Here is a 22,965-nt window from a genome sequence, read left to right on the forward strand (position 1 = left end):
ATCCTCCAAACATGGTGATTTTCATCACCATTTATTTACCTCTCCCTCCTCATCTCCCTCCAGAATGCATCAAGTACATCTGCAAAATATTTATCAGTCTTAAAAGCTTCATCTACTTTGTGAACCATTTGGTATTTGCCTGGAGACAGAATCATTGCTGATAAAAACAGAAACATTCATGGATATGGAAAGTCCCACACTCATAATTTAGGCAACTGCCACTTAAAACATCACTGGTAATAATTTACAGAGCAATGCGTCAAAAAACTACACTCAGCTACTGATGGAGATCACAAAATCAGAGTGAGTATTTGCTTATAATTTCACATGGCAAGGAAGTGTGTTTTCGGCCTCTGAAATTATATCTCCTGAAAAATTATCAGTATTTTTTGATAATGAACAAGTTTTCTTAAAATTAAGACTAATAGTGCAACACCCACAGCAATTACAAAGTGTTGGGTGCAACAAGAGTCCCTGGGAGATGAGTATGTTTTGATTGAAGCATTAAGAAAACAATTTAAGTGACTCTTTTGCTAAGCCTTTTGCCTAGTGAAGAACAAAATGTTTATGAATATATTTAAATGCCCTTCTTCCATTTTTGAAATAAATTGTATTAGAATGCCCTTCTTGCCTGGATAATCCCATGGACAGAGAAACCTGGCAGGCTGCAGTCCATGGGGTCACAAAGAATTGGATATGACTGAGCAACTAATACTCTATTTTCAATTCTTTCTGAATGCTAACTTCTCGCTCCATTATTCTCCCCCAATATTCAACAAGTATTATTGGCTGTGAGATGCCACCTAACTAAAATAGTACTTATTCCTACCATTAAGGGAACAAAAACCAAACCACAGTAGATTCTGGCATGTATTATTCTGTCTTCAGTATTGTTTATGAAATAAGCAGGAAGCAATCTCACATCACATAGTCGTTACACGGGACTGGGATGTCCCAGAAACCAAAAGGGTGAAAGGATGCTGATGTGCCACAGTGATGATGTAGAGAAGCTCAAAGTTTCAAGGGCTGGAAAGTGTTAAATTTCATTATCTTCACCTTTCCAGTAACACACAGCTCTATACCTGTGAGCTTCCATTAGCCAGGGTTGCCATGAATCAAGGCTTACAGCAGTGCAAAAGAGTCAAGTAGGGAAAGATGGGCTTTTGGTACCCTTAGGACCACGTTTGGAGAAGGCAATGGCACCCCACTCCAGTACTCTTGCCTGGAAAATCCCATGGACTGAGGAGCCTGGTAGGCTGCAGTCCATGGAGTCACGAAGAGTCTGACACAGCTGAGCGACTTCACTTTCACTTTTCACTTTCATGCATTGGAGAAGGAAATGGCAGCCCACTCCAGTGTTCTTGCCTGGAGAATCCCAGGGATGGTGGAGCCTGGTGGGCTGCCGTCTATGGGGTCACATAGAGTCGGACACGACTGAAGTGACTTAGCAGCAGCAGCAGCAGGACCACTTTTACCTCTGTCACCTTGCCTGTCCTGCTCCCCATGGTTTCCTACAACACGGCTGCTCACACCCTCTTCTACATAATATGATACTTAGCATGCAGCTGATAAAGAAAATTAATCATTCTAAAGCTCCTATAAAAAGAGAAATTTGTCTTTATCTCCCCACCTGAGAAGTGTTAGAGAATCTCTGAGTCAGAAGGATCCTAATAAAGTAATTTATTCAAAAAAACAACAACAATTTAATTTCTTTTCATAAGACAGGCACTAGTTGGAAACCAGGGAAACAGTGGTAAACAAAGCAAATAATAATACTAATAAATTTTAATAATCATAAATTATAATATTGAAATTTTTATAGTGCTTTATGCTCAAAACAATACTCTACAAACAGTGACATTTATGTAATAAATTTTACAAAATTATATAAATAAATTAACTCTTATGATCCCATAATATGCTTATGAGGTAGTGCTGTTATTAGGCCCGTTTTACAGATTAAGAAAGTAAAGCCCAGAAAAGGTCAAGCATTACACAGCTAGTAAATGGTGGAACCAAGTTTAAATCATGGGAAGCTGTGTTTTAGAACCTTCTCTTATACGTCACTTAACAATTGCTTTTCTAAGCCCCTGTAATCATGGAGATGATGCAGTATTAAGAAGCAAATGGTCATTCAGTCATTTAGTCATATAATATGCACCTATAATATAGAAATGGAAATTAATATACCTAAGTATATTAATACCTAAGTAATATATGATATGATAGTGGAGAATAACGTTATTAGTTAAGGGATATATTTTAGATAGGCCGTCAGGGAAGCTGTCCACCAGGAGGTGCCATTTGAGCAGAGGCCTGGATGGAACAAGTCTAGGCTTTCTTCCAGCCTGTGTTCTCAGACTGTGATACATGGACCTCCCTCCCAGGGCCTGGGCATCCTGTGGCGGAGGACAGGGACACTGGGTGGACAAAGCCATGGGCTGCAGTGCCCCAGTCCTTATCCAACCACAGGAGTTCAGCTTCCATCTGGTTCAGATTTAGGGTTTCAAGTAAAATCTGACTTCAAAAAGATTCCATGGCTTTAAAAACAACATTGCAGAAAACCACTGAGCGCATCCAACCTCTTTTATGACAGACACACTGAGAGGGAAGAGGAATGACTTGCACCAGAGCTTGGTGCTAACCCCAGCAGGACAAGAAGCGCACCCAGATTCCCCAACTTTGACTCTAACGTTCTTTCTGGAAACACCTAGCTGCCAGCTGCAACCCTCCTCCCATCCAGGACACAGTATTTATATCTAGAGGGTAGAGACAAAAGGTTTTATCCAAGTGACTGTCTCTGTCTGTTTGGAAACTTCATAATCAAACTCCAGGCTTATCAAGAGAATGCAAAGATTCCTGCCTGTCTCCTGTATGTATTAAAGTATCTCCACCTCTGCCTCCTGTTCTAATTTATATTTTTCTCTGTCTTAACCAATTGCATCTTTTCTTACTCTGTCCCTGTACATATTTCTTACAAGTTACTTTAAATATTTTGTGGGAATGTGTATTTGCATGAAGGGTACTCTCAGTAGGGGACTGGCGTGAATACAAATTTCCAAGTCTTTGAACAGATGAGATTCTAATGGCGAACCTTTGGGCACCACAGCAGACAAGAAAGAATTCTGGGGGCAGCCTGCTTTCCTAGTGGTCCTTAAACAATACAATTAGACATTGTCAACCTCATTTGAAGTTTGGACCTAGCTCTTCTATGAAAACTCTAGTTACAGCTGAGATCTGACCAAAGTCCTCAGTAACTTCTATTTCCAGCATGATCTTCATTCAAGAAAAGTACACAGTCAATTTCTCCCAAATTAAAGAAAGAACAAAAACCCCATCAGCCCATTTTAATTCTCAGGCAACCAAAGCCTCTGAATAACTATCTGTTTCCCAGGATAAGCAAACAAACAGACCAAAGGATTAAGCATCGATCTATTCAAAGTTTGTGTGTCTGGTTAAAAAAGAAAAAAAGCAAGCAGCTGTTTCACTCCATTGTTCACAATAAACAATGACACATAAAAAGATAGATACATTTCAGGAATGGCAATCTGCTTCTTGGTGCAGATGGTTTTATAGATGACCCTTTCAATTTTTAATAATCTCTATAGTTTACATATGAGCTAAGAAATGCAAAGATGCCTAATGCGCCCCTCTGACTTAATACAAATCACTTTTATTTACTTGGGCAATACTTCATGGTCCAGTTAACTTCTTAATTAAAGACAGCAAGATGCTCATGTTCCATACAAGGGGCATGGAAAATACTGCTTGTGTGCAGTATGTTCAGCTGGGAGTTGAAGCTGTTTTGAGTACTGAGGAAAAGACACCACGGCTTTTGTCGGGTTTGTAAACTAACCAGAGACATGGTTCCTCTTATTATAACTAACTTGTCAAGGAAGCCTCTTTAGACAAAGCTTGTGCTTGTCTGTCATCCCAGGTTACTTTATTCTGCCTCATGGAAAGCATGCCAAATCCAAGTTTTCAGCTTTCTTTCCCTTGTCTGCTTCTTTCCCAGTCATGCACAGTCAAGGTTAAAGGAAGAAAGACAAACAGGTGTGTTCTAGGAAACCCAGGGTGGAGAATGACCCTGGTGTGCCAGAACCTCAGCTTCCAGAGGCTCTGAGTCTGCTATCTCCTGTCACTGAGCTTATACACGATGTCAAAACCGATAGGAGCCAGACAACTAGAAGAAAACTGAGGCAAAAGAGACACACAGGAAGTAAGAAGCACTGAGTCACGAGTGACTACAAATTTGAGAAAGTCAACTTAATTTCTGGACTACTGCACGATGAGATAGATAACATTCTCAGTGCCATAAACCAGGGGCTGTGCTTCCTCAAGGGATTTCAGGGGCTCGTTACATAAACAAGCTAAGCAGCTCAGGAATGAAACAAGTGGTGACTGATGGTGGCTGTGGCACAATGGAGAACAAATACACTTCTACAGGAGGCACTGTCTACTGAGCTCCAGTCCTTATGAATAGTAAAGCACTCTGCCAGATTTTCTGTGTGGTTTTGTGTGTGAGAAAAAAAATTATATATATTTTTAAAATGTCACATCTTCATATAGTTAAATATTAGAAACAAATTCACATTCAAAGGAAAGCACTGTGTGAAGCAAGTAAACTGGGATGGATTCAGTTTGTAAATTCCATCATAAGCCTTCATATCAGTAGCTGACTTCATAGTTTATAAGGTGGGTCACTTAAATTACTTAGTTTCGCTCTCACCAATAACTTGATAAAGTAAAGAATATCATTTCAGTGTTACATCAGCCATCATTAAGGTTGGTCTTGCTGCATTATCCACTGTTGTTTCTAGTTTCCTTTTCTTAATGCTTTTGAATTCTCTTGGGAACTTAATGTGCATTGCAGTTATTTCTCATGAGAGGGAAATGGCCATGTATAACTCAACCTATTGCACTAAAGACAGTGTCATGAGAAAATTAATTATCACATATGCTGTGTGTTGATGTGGAAGAAAATACTGCAATCCTGGATTTCAGTTCTCACTTTTGCTAGGCATAACCTGAGTAAGTTCAGACTCCTTTTGTGAGCCTTAGGTCTCCATACATTAAATGAAGTTACTGGTTTAATTGAATTCTTAGAGACTTTCTACTTTCAGCCTAGATATGCCTTGTTAATGCAGGCTGATAGAATAAGTCTCAATTCATATCATACTAAAATCAAAATGGGATTTTAAAAACTCAGCTTTTCATAAAACAAAAATGATTTGACCATTTGGTTTAGAGGAAGTTTAAACATCAGATGAGATCACATAGTACATGATGATGATGCAGATAGTGACAATCATTGTCCTTGTCATCAAATCATTTTCACATAAATGTAAAAATCCATGGTGAGGTTGAGCAGCTCAGAGTTTCAATGAGTGCCTAGCAGTTTCTCAGCTTTCATAAACACTGACAAAATGGGACACCCTCGAAATCCATTTTATATGTGGAATTCAGGCCTCTTGGGAAACAACATTCAGACTAGTGTTTATAAAACACTGGAATATGTGTGTGTTAATCTCTATATTATTATGGTTTGCTTTTTTGTATCATATAATGAGTGGAGATATCATTCCTGGATTAAAGAATATAAACATTTTAAGGTACTTGCTGCTGCTGCTAAGTCACTTCAGTCGTGTCCGACTCTGTGCGACCCCATAGACGGCAGCCCACCAGGCTCCCCCGTCCCTGGGATTCTCCAGACAAGAACACCGGAGTGGGCTGCCATTTCTTCCTCCAACGCATGAAAGTGAAAAGCAAAAGTGAAGTCGCTCAGTCGTGTCCGACCCTCAGCGACCCCATGGACTGCAGCCTACCAGGCTCCTCCGTCCATGGGATTTTCCAGGCAAGAGTACTGGAGTGGGGTGCCATTGCCCAGGTACTTAGCATATACCAAAATCTATTTTTTTTTTTTTTTTCAGAAAGACTGCCAGTAAACTATGAGTGCAGGAGCCAGCAAAAATTTTTAAGCAGAAGCATGGAAAAAAAAAGTGAGTTGAACATTGACAGAGTGTAACTCAGTGAAAGAAAAATTGAAGACTAAACTCCCCGTCCCTGGGATTCTCCAGGCAAGAACACCGGAGTGGGTTGCCATTTCCTTCTCCAACGCATGAAAGTGAAAAGTGAAAGTGAAGTCGCTCAGTCGTGTCCAACTCTTAGCGACCCCATGGACTGCAGCCTACCAGGGTCCTCCATCCATGGGATTTTCCAGGCAAGAGTACTGGAGTGGGGTGCTATTGCCTTCTCCAAAAAGCTACTGAATATGAAAAGAGTTTCCTTAGAGATTTTCACTGAATTTGTGATTAAGAAGACATGAAGAAGAGAATAAGAGACCGTTTGGTTCAGAGGAAGTTTAAACATCAGATGAGACCTTCATACATGATGATGATGCAGATAGTGACAATCATGGTCCTTGTCATCAAATCATCATTCCCCATCATCAACATCATCATCATCAGGGGATGGAGGTGAGAGCAGGAGTGCCCATTCCAGAAAACTCACTTCATGTCAAGTTCTGCATGAAGCTCTTAACAAATATTACCTTATTTATTTACAACCACCAATGACGCAGGTATTAGTATCACCTCAGTTGCACAGGTAAGAAAACAAGAATCTGCCAAGTTAAGAAATTGCTCAAAGATCACTCACTGGTGAAACAGTAGCTCTGGTTGCCACCCAAGGCCAATGATACAGCATGTGAGCTTGACGATGGTGTTGTACTGACTCTTGTTACAGGCAACTTCTAAGAACACCATTTACACATGATTTCTTTGTTCTAGACACAGTTTATGATAGGTAGAACATCTTAAAATAGGTGAGTTTTTAATAGATAAAAAGTATGAAAAATATAGAAATATCCTTAAACTTTATACAATAAATTTTCACTTTATTCTGTTAAATCAATTTTTGAATCCCTCCTCCAACTTTTCTTTCTATTCTCTCCTCTCCAAAACGTCCAAATTCAGTACAGCAATGGGCTAGGACCCCTATACTCACCCCAAGTATAGTTTGAGGGGAGTATGGAGATAACTCACTGTGCAACTTTCTCATTGGTGTAGGTTTGAGACAGAGTGTTTGCTCAATAAATGCTGGCTTCCCTTCTCTTGTCACTTCACATTAAATTTTGTAAAAACACTATCTAGTTCCACCATCATGGGAAGCAAGGGAAGATGCCGCTCTGAAAAAGCAAGGATCTGCTACTTTTATCCAGAATGATACTCTGTGATGAAAAGTCTACTTAGAATTCATGCATTCAATCTATCTACTCACAGCTTGTGCCAAAAACCCGTAGTTGTATTTTGCAATTATAAAGATGCCTACCACATTGAAATGGGACTTAAATATAGTCTTAATGGCATTAAATCCCTTAAGTTTATAAATTTCTGTGCTAATGCATTCAAATAGAATTACTAGGGACTAGGTGGTCTTTGGATGTGATGGTAGAATAGTTAATTTAGTGTGTCCTTTTCAGGCAATTTCCTGAGCCGCATGATACTTTACCACTTAGAAGCTAGGCATCCATGTAGCTAAAGCTAGAGAAAGCCAGGTCTTTCACTGAATTCCCAGATGAGAGTTTTTATAGAGATGAACATTTTCTCATTAATTTATCTTCCTAAGTGATTGCTATAGCACTAATCAATTTGTAGTGACTTTTCCAAGGTTGTAACCTTCAATAATGAAATCAGATACTGTATTGAACATAGTGTGGATTGCTTAACCAATTTCGGCTCCTCTCAGATCAATGAAACACAAAACCAAAATGAAGTCAAGAGTTGCTTCATTAGTTATCCTCACTTAGAAGAGCTGAGTAATCTTGTTCAACTGGACGCTGATCTCTTTTCAATGAGAAAAACAGGAGACGCCCCATGAAAGAGAAACAGCCATGATCTATGGCAAAGTGACAAGGCAGACTATTCTACAGAGGAGAATCTTCCAGAGGTGGCATGCATGCAATGGTCAGGTACATCAGAAAACAGCAAAAACACAGTAAACTGAAGATGCCAGAGTAGAGAATGGAAAGCTCCTGCATGTGAGGTTCTTGTGAGCATTATGTGAGGCTATGATTCAGGAAGTGTGGCAAATTCCACTGGTTACCTGCTCATCAGTCAGTCTCTCTACCTTCTTTGCTCCCTGAATCCCAATTTTGTTCAGCTGGCAATAATTCCTGTGCTTGAAGTAAGGAGAGGCCTACAGACCAAATCCCTAGCTAATAATATTATTCTTTTGCCTCAGGAAGAAGTTTGGATTTTATTCTAGGTGTAATGGGAAGTCAACAGAGAATCCCTTGCAAAGGCGTGAAGCAGCTTGATATTTGAAAAGGCTACTCTGGCTACAGTTTGGATAATGAGGCTAAGAGTGAAAGGCAGCAGAGACAGAAGCAGTTACAGCAATGAGAGTGGATGGGGGCTTCAACAAGTGGGGTGCCTGCAATGGAGAAAAGTAGATGGATCAGGGCACATCTTTCTGGTAGAGGCCAAGAGACTTTCTGATGGGTTTTATCATATATACACATTGTATGCCCTCTTTTATTCATTTAAAACACATTAATTTCGTGCTGAGAAACATATAAGCTAAAAGCTTTGTGTGTGTGTGTGTGTGTGTGTGCGTGTGCATCAGTTGTTCAGTCATGTCTGATTCTTTGTGACCCCATGGACTGTAGCCAGCCAGGCTCTTCTGTCCATGGAATTCTCTAGGCAAGAATACTGGAGTGGGTTACCATTTCCTTCTCCAGAGGATCTTCCCAACCCAGGAATCAAACCCGAGTCTCCCGCATTGCAAGCAGATTCTGTACTGTCTGAGCTTTTAGAAAGGAAAACTAATTTCTAAAAAATAATGGAAAAATAGTGAATTTTAACCCTTTAATTTTCTTTAAACAAGGACTTGAAAGTATTGGATTTAACTCACTGCTTTTTCAATATTAAAGTAAGTTTTTCCAAGACCATCATTACTTCTTAAGCTTCTAATTAAGTGTATCTTTGACTTGGGATCAGATGACTATTGATTTTCAGATAGCTTGGCTGACATATTTGCTAAAAGTCCAATTCTTACATATGGGCCTAAGAGATAAACCAGGTACCCTTTTACAGGTCTTCTAAGACATGTGTCTCAAGTTCCTTATATGGCTCTAATTCTCCACCAGGGAAACTTATTTAGCAACATTTTTCTTAACACATATCAACTATTCTACACAGGATCTTAAAATCTGCTCTATTATACATAAGAAATCTAGCCAGATCACTGACACACTTATAGAAATATAGATAAATAGGTAAGAGGGGTTGACAAACTACAGCCTGTAGCCTATTTTTCTGTGGCCCTTGAGATAAAAATTTTTTTTTTTTTTGCAGTTTTAAAGAATTATAAAAAGGAAGAAAAAAAAAGATAAAAATATTTACTACCTGGCCCTTTACAGAAAAAGGGACAGACCATTAGAGAGAAAGGACCAATACAAATTAATGAGATAAACTTGTTTAATCTAGGTAAGATCATTAACCTATTGTATATTTAGTAACTTAAATGGATAGTTTAACTAACCAACTTGCTAGGTTGTATGTGATTAGTTGCCTTGTCACGTCCTACTCTTTGTGACTATATGGACTGTACCACCAGCCGCCTCTGTCCATGGGATTCTCCAGGCAAGAATACTGGAGTGGGTAGCCATTCCCGTCTCCTAGGGACTTCCCGACCCAGAGATTGAACCCAGGTCTCCTGCACTGCAGGCAAATTCTTTACCATCTTGAGCCACCAGGGAAGCCCACTTGCTAGGTTAGGAAGAGTAAAAATAAATCAAGAGCAATGAACACAATAGTCATTTCTTAAATGATTGAAATTGACTATTCAGTCCAATGCAGAATCCTATCCCAACACTCGTTACAGTTTTATCCAATTATTCCTTCTAGGATATAGCTTCCACAGAAACAATGGATACATTTACAATATTTTTGGTACTTTAAGCCAGTATGGTATGGAGTCCCTGTTAAATTTCATAATCACTGACTGGGTGACTGAATTAATTTGGTCTTCTTGATGATTTTAGCATCATGGCTCCCTCCCTCTCACCAGACACTGAAGGAAGTAAACATGTTGGCAATTCAGTAGTTGCGTTCAGTCTGTACAACTCAGTAGTTTAGATAGCACTCAGATAAAATTACCCACTGCCTCAACTTGCTGAATTTCATTAATCGATGCACACAATGCAAATGGTGCTTTGGAGAACTTCCATGTTATTTGTTCACAGGTGGATGAGAACCAATCCCAGGCAGAGCAGATACATCAATAATCCTTTTCAACACTTCACCACCCCCACCAAAAAGCAAAAATGAAAGCTAAAGAACAAATAACACCAAAATATACTCAAGACAAATACTAATTTTGATAATATTGGCTAATAAAATCAAGGTGTCTAGGGATCACTTCATTAAGACTTAAAAAAAATAAAAAGAATGAGACAAAGAGCTTTGGTAGAAGGCTATGGTTAACAGAGAAGCTTTTGAATTGGATTTCCTGAGTTGAAATCTTTGCTCTGCTGGTTCATAAGAACATGGCTTGGAACAACCTACTTCTCCAAGCCTCAATTCTTTAATCTGTAAAATGAAGACAACAATAAACATCATCCCATTGGACCAATCTGTGAATTATATTAGATAATGATAACAACTCATCAGAATAGCAAAGTGCATGGGACAGAGTACACATTCTAGTGTGATCATTTAAATACCATTTTTGAGCATAGCTGTTAATATATTAAATTGATTCTAATCAACCTTTGCCATATTGTCCACATTCTTCATAAAAAATTCTAGTTCTTTAGGACTATTTCTAAAGAGGGCTTTGAAATACTTGACAATGAATAGCAATAGGAAGACTTTCTTGTATTTATATAGCACTTTAATGCACTTCCACATTTTTTTTCTTGTTTTCTTTGTAGCACAATCTAGAAAGTTCACTAATAAAGGTTAACACTCTCTATTTGGCAGGGTTGGAAAGAGGCTCAGAGAGGTCATCTCATTTGTACTGCAGAGGCAACTGCATTCAAAAGTTCCGATTCAAAGGCATCTTACTATGTACATTGCTACCCCGTCCCTCAACCTTTTATATTCAGTCATTGGCAAGATAATTTTCCCCCAGATTTAGATTCAAGAGAAACAATGATTCCTTCTTCCAACAGAAACTTACTGGTCGGGACTGGATTTCTTTGGCGTAGAGAGGTTGCAAGAATTCTGAGTCTCCTTCTAGCTTTAGACCTTTTTCTGTGATTCTCAAGTTTCCCATTCCATCCTAAAATAGAGGCACAGAGAGAACATGGAAAATTGGATTAGTCCAAATTTCAAAAATACCTTAGGTTTTCAAAATTGAAACAAAATTATTGCCTTTCTTTTTTTTAAGAACGTGGAATGAGAGGAGGTCAAAATGAAGACATAATACACTTGGAGGCATTGTTCAGTGTGATTATGCATATTACCCTCTTTGCTAACTTATTCTGAGAAAATCGATTTCAAACAATCTTGGAAAATTGAGTAAATTTTTCAAGCAAGCAGAAATCTAAGCAGCACAGATGAAAGGCACCCTTTTGACTAGGCAGTGGTGAAAGAATGGAGGCAGGAGATTAGTGCGGAAAGAAGAAAAATATGATTTCCCAGGTTAAAGTAAAAGATCTGATATCTGAAACTATGCAGAAATGACAAACTGCAGTCTGTTGGTCTAATCCATCCTTTGGACATGATGTCTTTGGCTCACAAAATATTTAAGGAGTCAAATTATTTACTAACATATTTATTAATACTTTATTATTGGTGGGCTGCCATCTATGGGGTTGCACAGAGTCGGACACAACTGAAGCAACTTAGCAGCAGCAGCAGCAGCAGCATGGAAATATTGAAATATAAAAGTAGAAAGGATAAATAGCAAACACTTATGTAGTTATCATTCATCTTCAACAATTATCAACTTATGGCTACTGTTCTCTATTACAGCTACTATATCAAACTCCTTTATTTAAATATAACCATAATACCATTACCACAGCAAAAAGATAAATAAAATTACTGCTAAATATGATCAAGTACCCAGGGTCAATGTTCAAGTCTCGTGAATATTCTTCTCTTTATATCTTTTTGTTTGAAATCAAGTTCCCTATTGCAATTGTTTGGTACATAAAATACTAGATCATCTCCTTAAATCTCCTCAATTTCTGTCACACATCCACACACAAAAACACACTTATTTGATAAACAAAATGACATTTTTTCCAATAGCATTTTCCCGAGTTTCGATTTTGCTGAACATTCCCATAATTTTATGTCATGTGTTCCTCTCTCTCCTGAATTTTCTGTAAGTCAAGAAGCTTGAGGAGATTCAGGGTCAGTATTCTAAGAAAATACATCCTAGAAAATGAAATGTATTAGTTTTATTTTGTTACCATCACAAATAACCACAAACTCAATGGTTTAAGACAGCACAAATTTATTATCTGTATGTTAGAAGTCAGACCCAGGGCTCAAAGGGGAAAATCAAGGTGACAGCAGGGCTGCTACACTCTTTCAGAAGGCCCTAAGACAGAACCCATTTCTTGACATTTTCTCATTTCTCAAGGCTGCCCACATTCCTTGGCTTGTGGCCCCTTCCATCTGCAAGTCAGCAATGGTTGGTTGAATCTTTCTTACATCAAATCATTCCAACAATGAATTATCTGTCTATTTTTTTTAATAACTTAGGTACAGATTTTATTCAGATTTCATAATTTTTACAAGTTTTATTTTTTTAAAAAACTTTTAAAATTTATTTCTAATTGAAGGATAACTGCTTTACAGTATTGCATTGGTTTAGACACTTAAAGTTCATGAAGCATACAAGGATAATCTATGTTAAGATCACCATAATTCTATCATAACATTAATTCCCTTTTGCCATGTAATGCAACATATTGATGGATTCTGAGATTAGGACATTGATGTTTTTAGAAGGGAGGGCATTTTTTCTGCCTACCACATGCTCTATCAGGAAGCAGTGAACATCTTTTGCAATGATGTCATAAGCCACTGGTGACTGAGAGGATCCATTATTTCAGTAGAGATTTCAAACTGGTGATAAAATAATTATTTCTTAATTTATTATCTGGGGTATTGCATCAACAGAAATTTTATATCATCAACTACATGTTTATCCTAAATTATATAAAAACTTGATAGATGCTCGATTTTTCCTCCTTTATTGATTAATGTGCAAAATTTGAATTAGTTACCTAATATTCTCCAAAGATGACCAAAGGTTTTCTTTTTAAAAAAATATCATTATGAACATTTTGATTTGCTTCATTCCAGTGCAGTTTTTATTCCTATTGAAGTTTACAGTGTTCTCTTCTTGCTCAGTGGGGGTCTCTTCAAGTCCTTTAATTAAGACTCAGGCATCTTTAACCACCCTCTTGTTTCTGGCATGGTAAGATGTTCCAGGGTTATCTTACATAAGTCTTGCCCCAGGACAGAACCAGCCATTTCTAGTAAGAACTTGGGTTCATTTCAGTGGGAAATGGTGTTTAGATACCATAACCTGAGAGCTTGTTTATGTGACTGGCTCTTGTTTATGTGAACAGAGCTAGAAAATGAGTTGTGTATATGTTTTAAATGGAATATACCATAAGTTTTCATGAAATTTCAATTCAAACTTAGGCCTTGAAGGTTTTCATTTAACCTCATGGATCTTACAGTGTTATTACCTATTTTCCATACCAAAAATCCCTGTTTTCAATAACATCAATATGACTACTCATTTGATTTAATCCACAAGACACAAAGAACAGTTTCAGAAAAACCAATGCCACTAACCATACTAACATTATGATTAAGAAAAGCAAATAAAAATTTGCCCTTAAAAAATCTTGAGTATGTACAACTAGTAAACTATAGTCAAATGGCTGCATTTTAAAGTCATTTAAAATAGTTTTATTCTGAATGGTTATGTCAGCAACCTCTTGTCAGTTAGGTTCAACTGTTTCATCCCTGCCCACACACCTGCTGCTTCAATTTTTCATGAATGCTTTTTTAAAGTCTTGTTTTGTTATAGATTTGTGAACTATTTAGATGGAACCAGTCAAATCTATAAACCAAGATACATTCAAAGAAGTCTAGCTTCTGTCACAGTATATTTCTGTCACATTATATTTCTTTCTTCTCCAAGTAAAGGTGTGTGTTTGTATCTGTATCAGCCAAGGTTCTCCAGAGAAACAGAGCTAATAATATGTCTGTGTAGGTATGCATGTACATATATCCACATGCATGCACACACATTCATTCACTCATTCATTTTAAGGATCTGACTTAGGAAGTTATGAAGACTGACAAATCTCCAGATCTGTAGACAGCAAGCTGGGGATTCAGATTAATTAAATAAACCATATGTTATATATATATGTGATTTAAAATATATATGAATATATAAAATGCATTAAAAATTTATTCCTGCATTTTCTCAAAACCATTTGAAAAGTGCAAAATTCAAATGAAAACTTCAGGTTATCAGCATCTCATGAAAACTGAAAGCCATGGCAAGTCTGAGTCTGCCTTCTCACATAGCTGCCATTGGCTAGAGGTAAAGAGCAGCCTGAATCAAATGCTCTCTAGGTCACCACAATTTTTGCCCAACCTAAATCACTAAGCTATGTTTTATCAGACCCCTAAACCTTCTGACTTAAGTCTACCATATCTTCTCTCCAGCACTGCTATGTGCTCTGTACCTCAATATACTTGTTATAGACATTGTATGGGGGTAGGGGGACTCTAAGTGACCAAGAGGAGAATACACATTTTTCCCCAATTTTCTTTTATAACGGCACTTCAGTCCATGGATAACAGATCTTTCTTGGTCAATATTGTTCTCTCATGGATAGCAGGTCATCTGTATATTTCTATTGTTGTTACTTGTGGGGAAAGCTTTTCCAAGAGGGTCCTAGCCTGGGCATTTAAACCCAGTGTGAGGGGCAGGAGGCTGGAAGGCATGCCCATACCACACTAGCATCAGGGAGGATCCACAACAAAGAGAAAAAGCAAAAGCAAATGTCCACACAGCCCTCCCCCACCAAAAGGGGGTATGAGTTATTGTATTTTGGGTTATGATGATGATTTCCATTAACTGGAGAAGCAGATCTTTTCATAGAAATGTAACAGAGAAAGCAAACCTGATTCCAAGTTGGATCTATTCCCTTATCTCTAACCTTTGAGCTCTCTGTTGCTTGTACTTAGTCATGTTGGTCTGTACTTTTGTAAAAGAATGTTGACTACAGACTGAAAAACATGGGATAGCTCATTCTCAAGGTGCTGGCCTTTAAAGGTATAACACTTTCCCATTCATATAAAGGTAAAAAGTTTCAGAATAGAAAATACCAATTATGTTGTTATAGGTTTATACTAACATTCCGACCAGACCCACATGGATGGATGCAAGAACAATGGATTCCTACAACAACAAGCCATTCCCCCCACTTTTAGTATAAAAGAAGCCTGCATTTTAACTTGTATAAGATGGTTCTTTTGGACCCTTGCATCTTTCCCTGGTAGCTCAGTTGGTAAAGAATCTGCCTGCGGTACAGGAGACCTGGGTTCGATCCCTGGGTTGGGAAGATTCCCTGGAGAAGGAAATGGCAAACCACTCCAATGTCCTTGCCTGGAAAACCCCATGGACAGAGGAGCCTGATGAGCTGCAGTCCATGGGATCGCAAGGAGTCAGGCATGACTGAGTGACTAACACTTTCACTTGGGACCCTAGTCTACCATCTTCTCAGTATGAAGACTTTCTGAACAAAGTCACTATTCCTCACCTCAGCAACTCATCCCTGAATTCTTGGCCTGTGTTAATGGTGAACAATATAAGCTTGGACTCTGTAACAGAAACACATACTAAACCTGACATCTATAGATAGACTTCTGTGGTTAAGTTGCTCAGTCGTGTCTAACTCTGCGACCCCATGGACTGCAGCACATCAGGCTTCCCTGTCCTTCACTGTCTCCTGTTTGCTCAAATTCATGTCCACTGAGTCGGCAATGCCATCCAACCATCTCATTCTCTATCACCCGCTTCTCCTCCTGCCTTTAATATTTCCTAAGTTAGTTAATTTTTTTCTGATGTGTATTTATCAAACCAAATGGAACTCCTAAATATTCTTAAATAAAAGATTATATTTAGGGTAATCAGCAAGTAATTTCAAATAAATCTCCTTCCTTTCTTATAGTTCATTCATAAATACCCTATTAGTATTTATTGATGACTTACTATGTTCCAATTACTATACTCTGTGTTTTTTACTTTAATTTCATTTTCTTTATCATTATTGAAATTACCATGCTACTTCTTGATTTTAACTATAAGAAAATAATCATATAGATGTGAAAACATTTGGCAACAAAGTTGTTCATCGCCATTTCATTTTATAAAATAAAAACATGAAAAATTAGAAAATAAAACTTTCATGTTAAAAGGGTAAATATGCTACAATGGGATATGATGTAGCTCTTGTAGAGGAATATTTAAGAACACAGGCAAATATTCACAGTCCATTATTAAGTGAAAAAAATTGATTAACAAATACATATGTATATTTCATGCCATTTTTTATAACTATATATACATATGTATATACATACATACATGGACTTAAGAGGAAAAATTCTAGAGAACATTTCACAGGGAAAAAATTATACAAAAACATACATTTAAATGTTAAGGTTAGCTATTTTTGTATGCCTAAAATATGAGTATTTTTATTTTCTTCCTTTTGCTTATCTGTACTATATAATTTTCTGTAACAATTTTTGTATTTTAAGAGGTTATAAAATGTTTTCATGCTTTATTTTAAAAATCAATCTTTATCAAAAATCTATACTATGTCATATATTTGATGCTAGTGGTAATGAACACACCTGGCAATGCAGGAGACATAAGAGATGAGGGTTCAATGCCTGGGTTGGGAAGACCCCCTGGAGGAGGGCAAGGCAACCCACTCCAATATTCTTGCCTAGAGAATCTCATGGACAGAGGAGCCTGGTGGGCTGTAGTCCACAGGGCCGCAGAGTCGGACACGACTGAATCGACTTAACACACATGCATTCTTATATTATCTAATGTAATTATCATCTCCTCAACGGTCTTATGAGATAGTCATTATTTTCCTTATTTTATACATGAGAAAATTTACTGGTGAATAACTTATTCACTGGTAAGTGACACAATAAAAAAGGCTGAGCGCCAAAGAATTGATGCCTTTGCACTGTGGTGCAGAAGACTCTTGAGAGTCCCTTGGACAGCAAGGAGATCAAACCAGTCCATCCAAAAGGAAATCAGTCCTGAATAGTCACTGGAAGGACTGATGCTGAAGCTGAAACTCCAGTACTTTGGTCACCTGATGCAAAGAACTGACTCATTGGAAAAGACCCTGAATACTGGGAAAGACTGAAGGCAGGAGAAGGGGCGACTGATGATGAGATGCTTGGATGACATCACTGACTCAAAATGGACATGAGTTTGAGTAAACTCCAGGAGGTAGTGAAGAACCAGGAAGCCCAGCAAGCTGCAGTCCATGGGGTAGCAGAGAGTTGGACACGCCTGAGCAACAACAGCAACAACTCACTCACAATTACATACCTAGTTAATGACAAAATCAGGAACTTAAACCCAAACCCAAGACTATCAAATTCAGACTATATACTTTTACTCATTATTCGAACCCAATCTAATGTATATTTAAAGTATCTTTCTTAATACCACTTTGATTTTCACTTACTTGGTTGGTGTGCTCAGCAACTGTAGAGAGGGTCATCTCCAACTGCAAGACTAACACCATCCAGTTTTATGGTCAAATACCTTTATTCCACCTTCCCAGAGTCTAAAGGCTCTTTATTACAACCCAACTGCCTCCCATGGGACTATACACAGGCTAAATCATCTGCTGTTTCTGGGAAGCCTACTGTGTGCTTAACTATGTGCTGCAAGCTATGGGGAGGCAGAAAGAGGAACAGCCCTTCTCAAACATGTCCTCTGGGCTGTTTATAATACAGGTGGCACACAGCCAAAGAAGAATAATCAAGGAAATATAAGAAAGAGCAACGTTTGAGAAAAGCTCATCCAATCCAGCAGTCAATTAACTCCTTTGTAATAGCAGTTTCACTTTTACTTTAATGCCTTTTTTGGTAAGAAGTGTGTGTGCTCAGTCGCTCACTACCAATTTGCCAAATGCATATTGTTTCTTCCATTTACAGGTTTTTTCCTACACTTGTGCCTCATCACTTCATTTTTCCACTTTCTGTCCCAGTCCCTAGGTCTGCCCAAGACACGTGGCGGGAAGGCTCTTTCCAATAGTGTGAATTATTGTCATTGTGCATGTGTGTGCTCAGTGGTGTCTGACTCTTTGCAACTCCATGGTCTGTAACCCACCAGACTCCTCTGTCCATGGAATTTTCCAGGCAAAAATACTGGAGTGGGTTGCCATTTCCTACTCCAGGGGTTCTTCCCAATCTAGGGACTTAACTATGGTCTCCTGAGAAAGTCTAGGGACTTTCCCTGGTCTCCTGCATTGACAGGTGGATTCTCTACCACTGCGCCACCTGGGAAGCCCCTGAATCACTATGATTAGCCTTTATTTGCAAACTATAATACATACTAGAGTAGCCAACTAAATATGTTCTCACATTAGCATCTCCTTGATAGCTCTGGAACAATCAGACTGGATTAAATGCACACTGAAACAGCTTGAGAACAGCCTTATTTAAAACTATTTTATTTTAACTTCACAAGAAGCTACGGGTATTATTAAGATAGGAGTTTTAGGTCAGTTTTGAATCAAAACTTCCTTCCCAGTAAGATGGAAAAAGAAGCATTGGGAAGATTCACAGTCATTCCCAAAGTAATTAGAAATAGACCATTCCCCCCCCTCCTCTCTTCAAATGGCAAAACGTCATTCTTTGAAGGAAGCACGAAAATTCTAGCAGCCCACTAGCTGGCCTTGACTGAGCCAACATCATCCAGCCAATGGTCCTACATTTAACAAAGTACACTTGGGACAGAAGTGGGAACCCAGGACCCACTGTCCCAGTGAGGGAATGGTCTCTGCTTACCTGTCAGTACAGTGTCCCCTGGGCCTACCCCCTGCCTAGCACATAAGAGTTTTCACAAACACATGAGCAAATCTCATTATTTTTCCAGGCCAAGTTAGAGTGGCCCCTTGTAAGGTCTTCTGGAGGAGATAGGGCCTGGGGACAGGTACAGAGGTGGATGGAATCTAGAGAGAATCTCCCTCTGGGCTGGACCAAGGATGATGGCATTTGCTCTTTATGTTTTATCTGGCTCAGACTGTCCAGTTTGATTGTTTCAAGTAGCCAGTTTTCCACAAGATGAGTCAAGAATAAATGCAGAGATTTCAGAGTGGCAGGACAATAGACTGAAATATTAATTTATTTCTTTCTTCATATCTCCCATGTCAGACCCCAGCCCTTTTCATCACCATTTCAGATAGGTTCTCAGGCTTTATAATCATGTAGCTTAGAGATTTTGAGTGCAAAGAAGCAGAGGCAGTCTGAAAGCACTGGGGTTTCTTATCATTTGTAAAAGGTAACTCAGTAAATGGACTATGTCAGGCATGTTGGGCAGGGAGGCAAGTAGAAGATGAGATTTATTTCCACTGGGGATGGAGAAGGCGTCTATGATTTCCATGAGTTCTAGAGACTACTGTCCTGCCAGTGTCCCTAGGAGAGTTAGGACCGCAGAGAGAAATGGATGCAGGACTCCAGCCTCTCCAAACTTCCCCCTTCCCAGGCATAGCAGAGAGATCCCTTTTCAAGACACAAAGGGACCACAGTTCTCCGAGCCATTGCCAATGAAAAACAGTGACTAGTGCTGGGCAAAACATTGAGATGTCCGAACATCCCGAGCGCTGTGGGATGCCCTGTTGGCCCTTGTGGAATGAGGGATGAGAATCAGTGTTGCCTTCCTCTAAAGAAAGTATTATTTCTTGCTCCTCTCATTTTCTTGCTATATCAGCATCAAACAGGTTTTTAATTCCATCAGAACATTTTCAAGCTTGAAGTAATGCCAGGTCCTATTTTAGTAAGCAGGTCTCAAGATGAGCTCTTGTTGTAACAGTTTCAATGGTAGGCATTGCTTGATTTTGATCAGAGTGAAACAACTGTATCTGCACACAGATTGCTTCAGAAAGGCAAGCTTCAGGAGAGATGGGATTTTGTTGTCTGAACTCTCAATTTCTACAACATTGCTTAATTCATAGGATATGATCAGCAAATACTTGTGAAGTATTATAATGTCATTTCAAATAAAGCTGTATTTTGAAAGGTGCACTGTGGGAACTGCAAAGATGTTAAAAGCTCAACCTGTCCCTTGAGCAGATTTCCAAATACAGCAAGAGTTTTCAACTAGGGTGGTATAGTACCGAATGGGTGAAAACTGGTGATTGGGTGAAGATGCAAATCACACTCTTACGTATAAAGCACAAATATGCTTATATATAGAGTGCATACACAGTATATTAATATAATTAAAATTTCATGGTGAGGGGAGTGAGGAGTCTAAAAATGCTCTCGGGGAGGGGGAGGCAATAATGAAAAGAAAAAAGTTGAGAAATACTCCACCAGAATGTTATAGATTTTGAGATTGCTCCACCTTTCCTCCCTTTAATCCGTAAGCGGTCACTTCTGCCATTCACATACTGAACCTTCCTCTCAGCCTGTAAAATGTAATGACATGGTAGCACACAGGTAAAGCAGAAACTCCTTAATGTAATATTTAACACCTTCTTCATCTGGCACCAGCCACTTCTCCAGCCTCATCTCTTATCGGTTTCCCTTCACTCTGTCACAAAGCAGGCTAGCAATTTCTCCAGTCTTTCCCTTTTCAGTTTTCACTAATGTCCCTCCCTTGGCCAACAAGGCTCTTCCTAACCCTTCTGCCTCTCTCTCCAGTCCTTTGGTTTTGGTCAGATGTCTTTTCTGGGTCTAGGGGCCCTTCTCTGATGTGCACACTTCGTGAGCACCTCCATCACAGCATTTACCCACAGCAGTACAATGATCCATTGACATCTGTGTCCTTCCACTTGACTTCAAATTCCTTGAGATGAGTGGTAGTGTGTCAGCCCTTATTCCATCTTTCAGGCCCAATATATTGTCTATAACTAAGTATGTGACTGCAAGAGCAATAAAAAGTAAGCTAGAGAGGGCTCAGAAAGGATGCATCGGTACAAATGAAAAACAATAACAAAGCTACCATTGCTATAAGCATTAGGCAAAGCACTTGACTGACATGTCCATTCATCCTCATTATAACTCTAGTGGGTAGGCAATGTTAGCCCATTTCATAGTTGAGAAAACTGATGTTCAGACACCCTGAGAGTCTAATTACGAAATTTAAGTCCTTCACTACCGCACTGCATACTGCATGGTTAAGATCCAAGTGTTTGCCCAGCCCTGTGTTAAATGCAAAGTGATGAGGATTGAAGATCGAGTCCCTCCCTTCTAGGAGCTGCTCGTTTAAAGGACAAAACACAAGTAACGCACGTAACGGTGAGGGTGTGGAGATACGGGGACTCACATTCCACTGGTGGGAACACAATGGGGGCAGGCACTTACAAAAGGATTTGACTGTTCAAGAGTTAAAGACAGTTACCACGCGACCCAGAAACTCCACTCTGAGCCATCCGCCCAAGATAAATAAAACCTACGCTCACACAAAGACTGGGACATAAATGGCCATTATAGTAAAATTCTTAATAGTCAAAAAGGAGAAACAAGCCAGATGCTCACCAACAGATGAATATATAAAATATTCTATGGAATACTATTTAGCAGTGCAAAAGGAACAGACTGATCCATGACACAACACAGATAAATCTCAAAAACATTATGCAAAGTGAATGAAGCCAGACACAAAAGATCATGTATTGTATGAGTCTGCTTATATATAACATCCAGTGAGGCAAATTTATAAAGGCAGAAAGTAGATGAGCAGTAGTCATAGATTAGGATTGAGGAGTGACTTTAAAAAACCCTAAGGGATTTTACTGAGATTACAGAACTGTTCTAAATTTGGAATGTGATGATAGTGGCCAAAACCAGTAAATTTACCAAAAATCACTGAAATCACACTTAAAGGGCTGAATCTTATAGTGTGTAGATTTAACCTTAACAAGTTGTTGTTTTTGTTTGTTTGTTTGTTTAAGAGTAATAGACATGCACTGATATTCCAAGAACAAAGAAATCCAGTTCAGGAGACATGACATGTGCTTTCAAATTCTCCAAATCAGTAAAGAGAACAGGTTCAGAGATGTGTGCTGGGCCAAGAGGTAGCAGGTTCAAGAGGGAAGTGGTAAGAGACAACTCCATTATTTGTCCTCAGCTGGTGTGCAAGGATAAAAGAAAGATGCTGGCAAGTGTTCTGTTCCCATCAAGGACCAAGCTGGGGAAGGAGGAGCAGCGTGAAGGAAGACGCAGCAACTGCATTAGACCTAGGAAGCATTTACTGACCAAGTCAGTTACATTGTGGGTAGTCTAGGAAGGTTGCTATTGGTCTTTTCCAGCGAGCATTAAATATTGGACCGTAATTGGTGCTGAATGACAACACAACAGCAAAGACCAGATGACCCCTCAGTGTCTGGGTCACAGGTTCTGATCCTTTTTGTCAGCTGCTATATAATCTCAACTTTATTCGTATGTTCCTTCTTTTACCATTCATGTCAACTTAGCCTGTAGTTTTTCTTTCTTCTCCTTATTACTTCCCAGTTATCACCAAAGCTAAGCCTCAAAGACTGGTTAGAATTGTGTGTGTGTGTGTGTGTGTGTGTGTGTGTGAGAGAGAGAGAGAGAGAGACAGAGAGAGAGAGAGAGAGAGTGAGTGAGTGAAGGGGGCATATAAGACACATACATCTGTCAAATTGCTTTGCTGCCTCACTGAGTCAGAATTGTGATTTCT

At 38.9% G+C, this 22,965-nt stretch overlaps 1 protein-coding gene across 2 annotated transcripts in view; it reads right to left on the reverse strand.

Moving 5' to 3' along the window:
- SGCD (sarcoglycan delta) overlaps positions 1-22,965 on the reverse strand; it is a 1,106,710-nt gene that overhangs the window by 235,659 nt on the left and 848,086 nt on the right. For both annotated transcript variants that reach the window (XM_027545855.1, XM_027545853.1), the window contains one exon: positions 11,185-11,286. In XM_027545855.1, the coding sequence (XP_027401656.1) occupies positions 11,185-11,286 (102 nt within the window). The remainder of the gene's footprint in view (positions 1-11,184; positions 11,287-22,965) is intronic.

The sequence above is a fragment of the Bos indicus x Bos taurus genome, chromosome 7 (assembly GCF_003369695.1).
Source record: "Bos indicus x Bos taurus breed Angus x Brahman F1 hybrid chromosome 7, Bos_hybrid_MaternalHap_v2.0, whole genome shotgun sequence".
Classification (NCBI taxonomy): domain Eukaryota; kingdom Metazoa; phylum Chordata; class Mammalia; order Artiodactyla; family Bovidae; genus Bos; species Bos indicus x Bos taurus.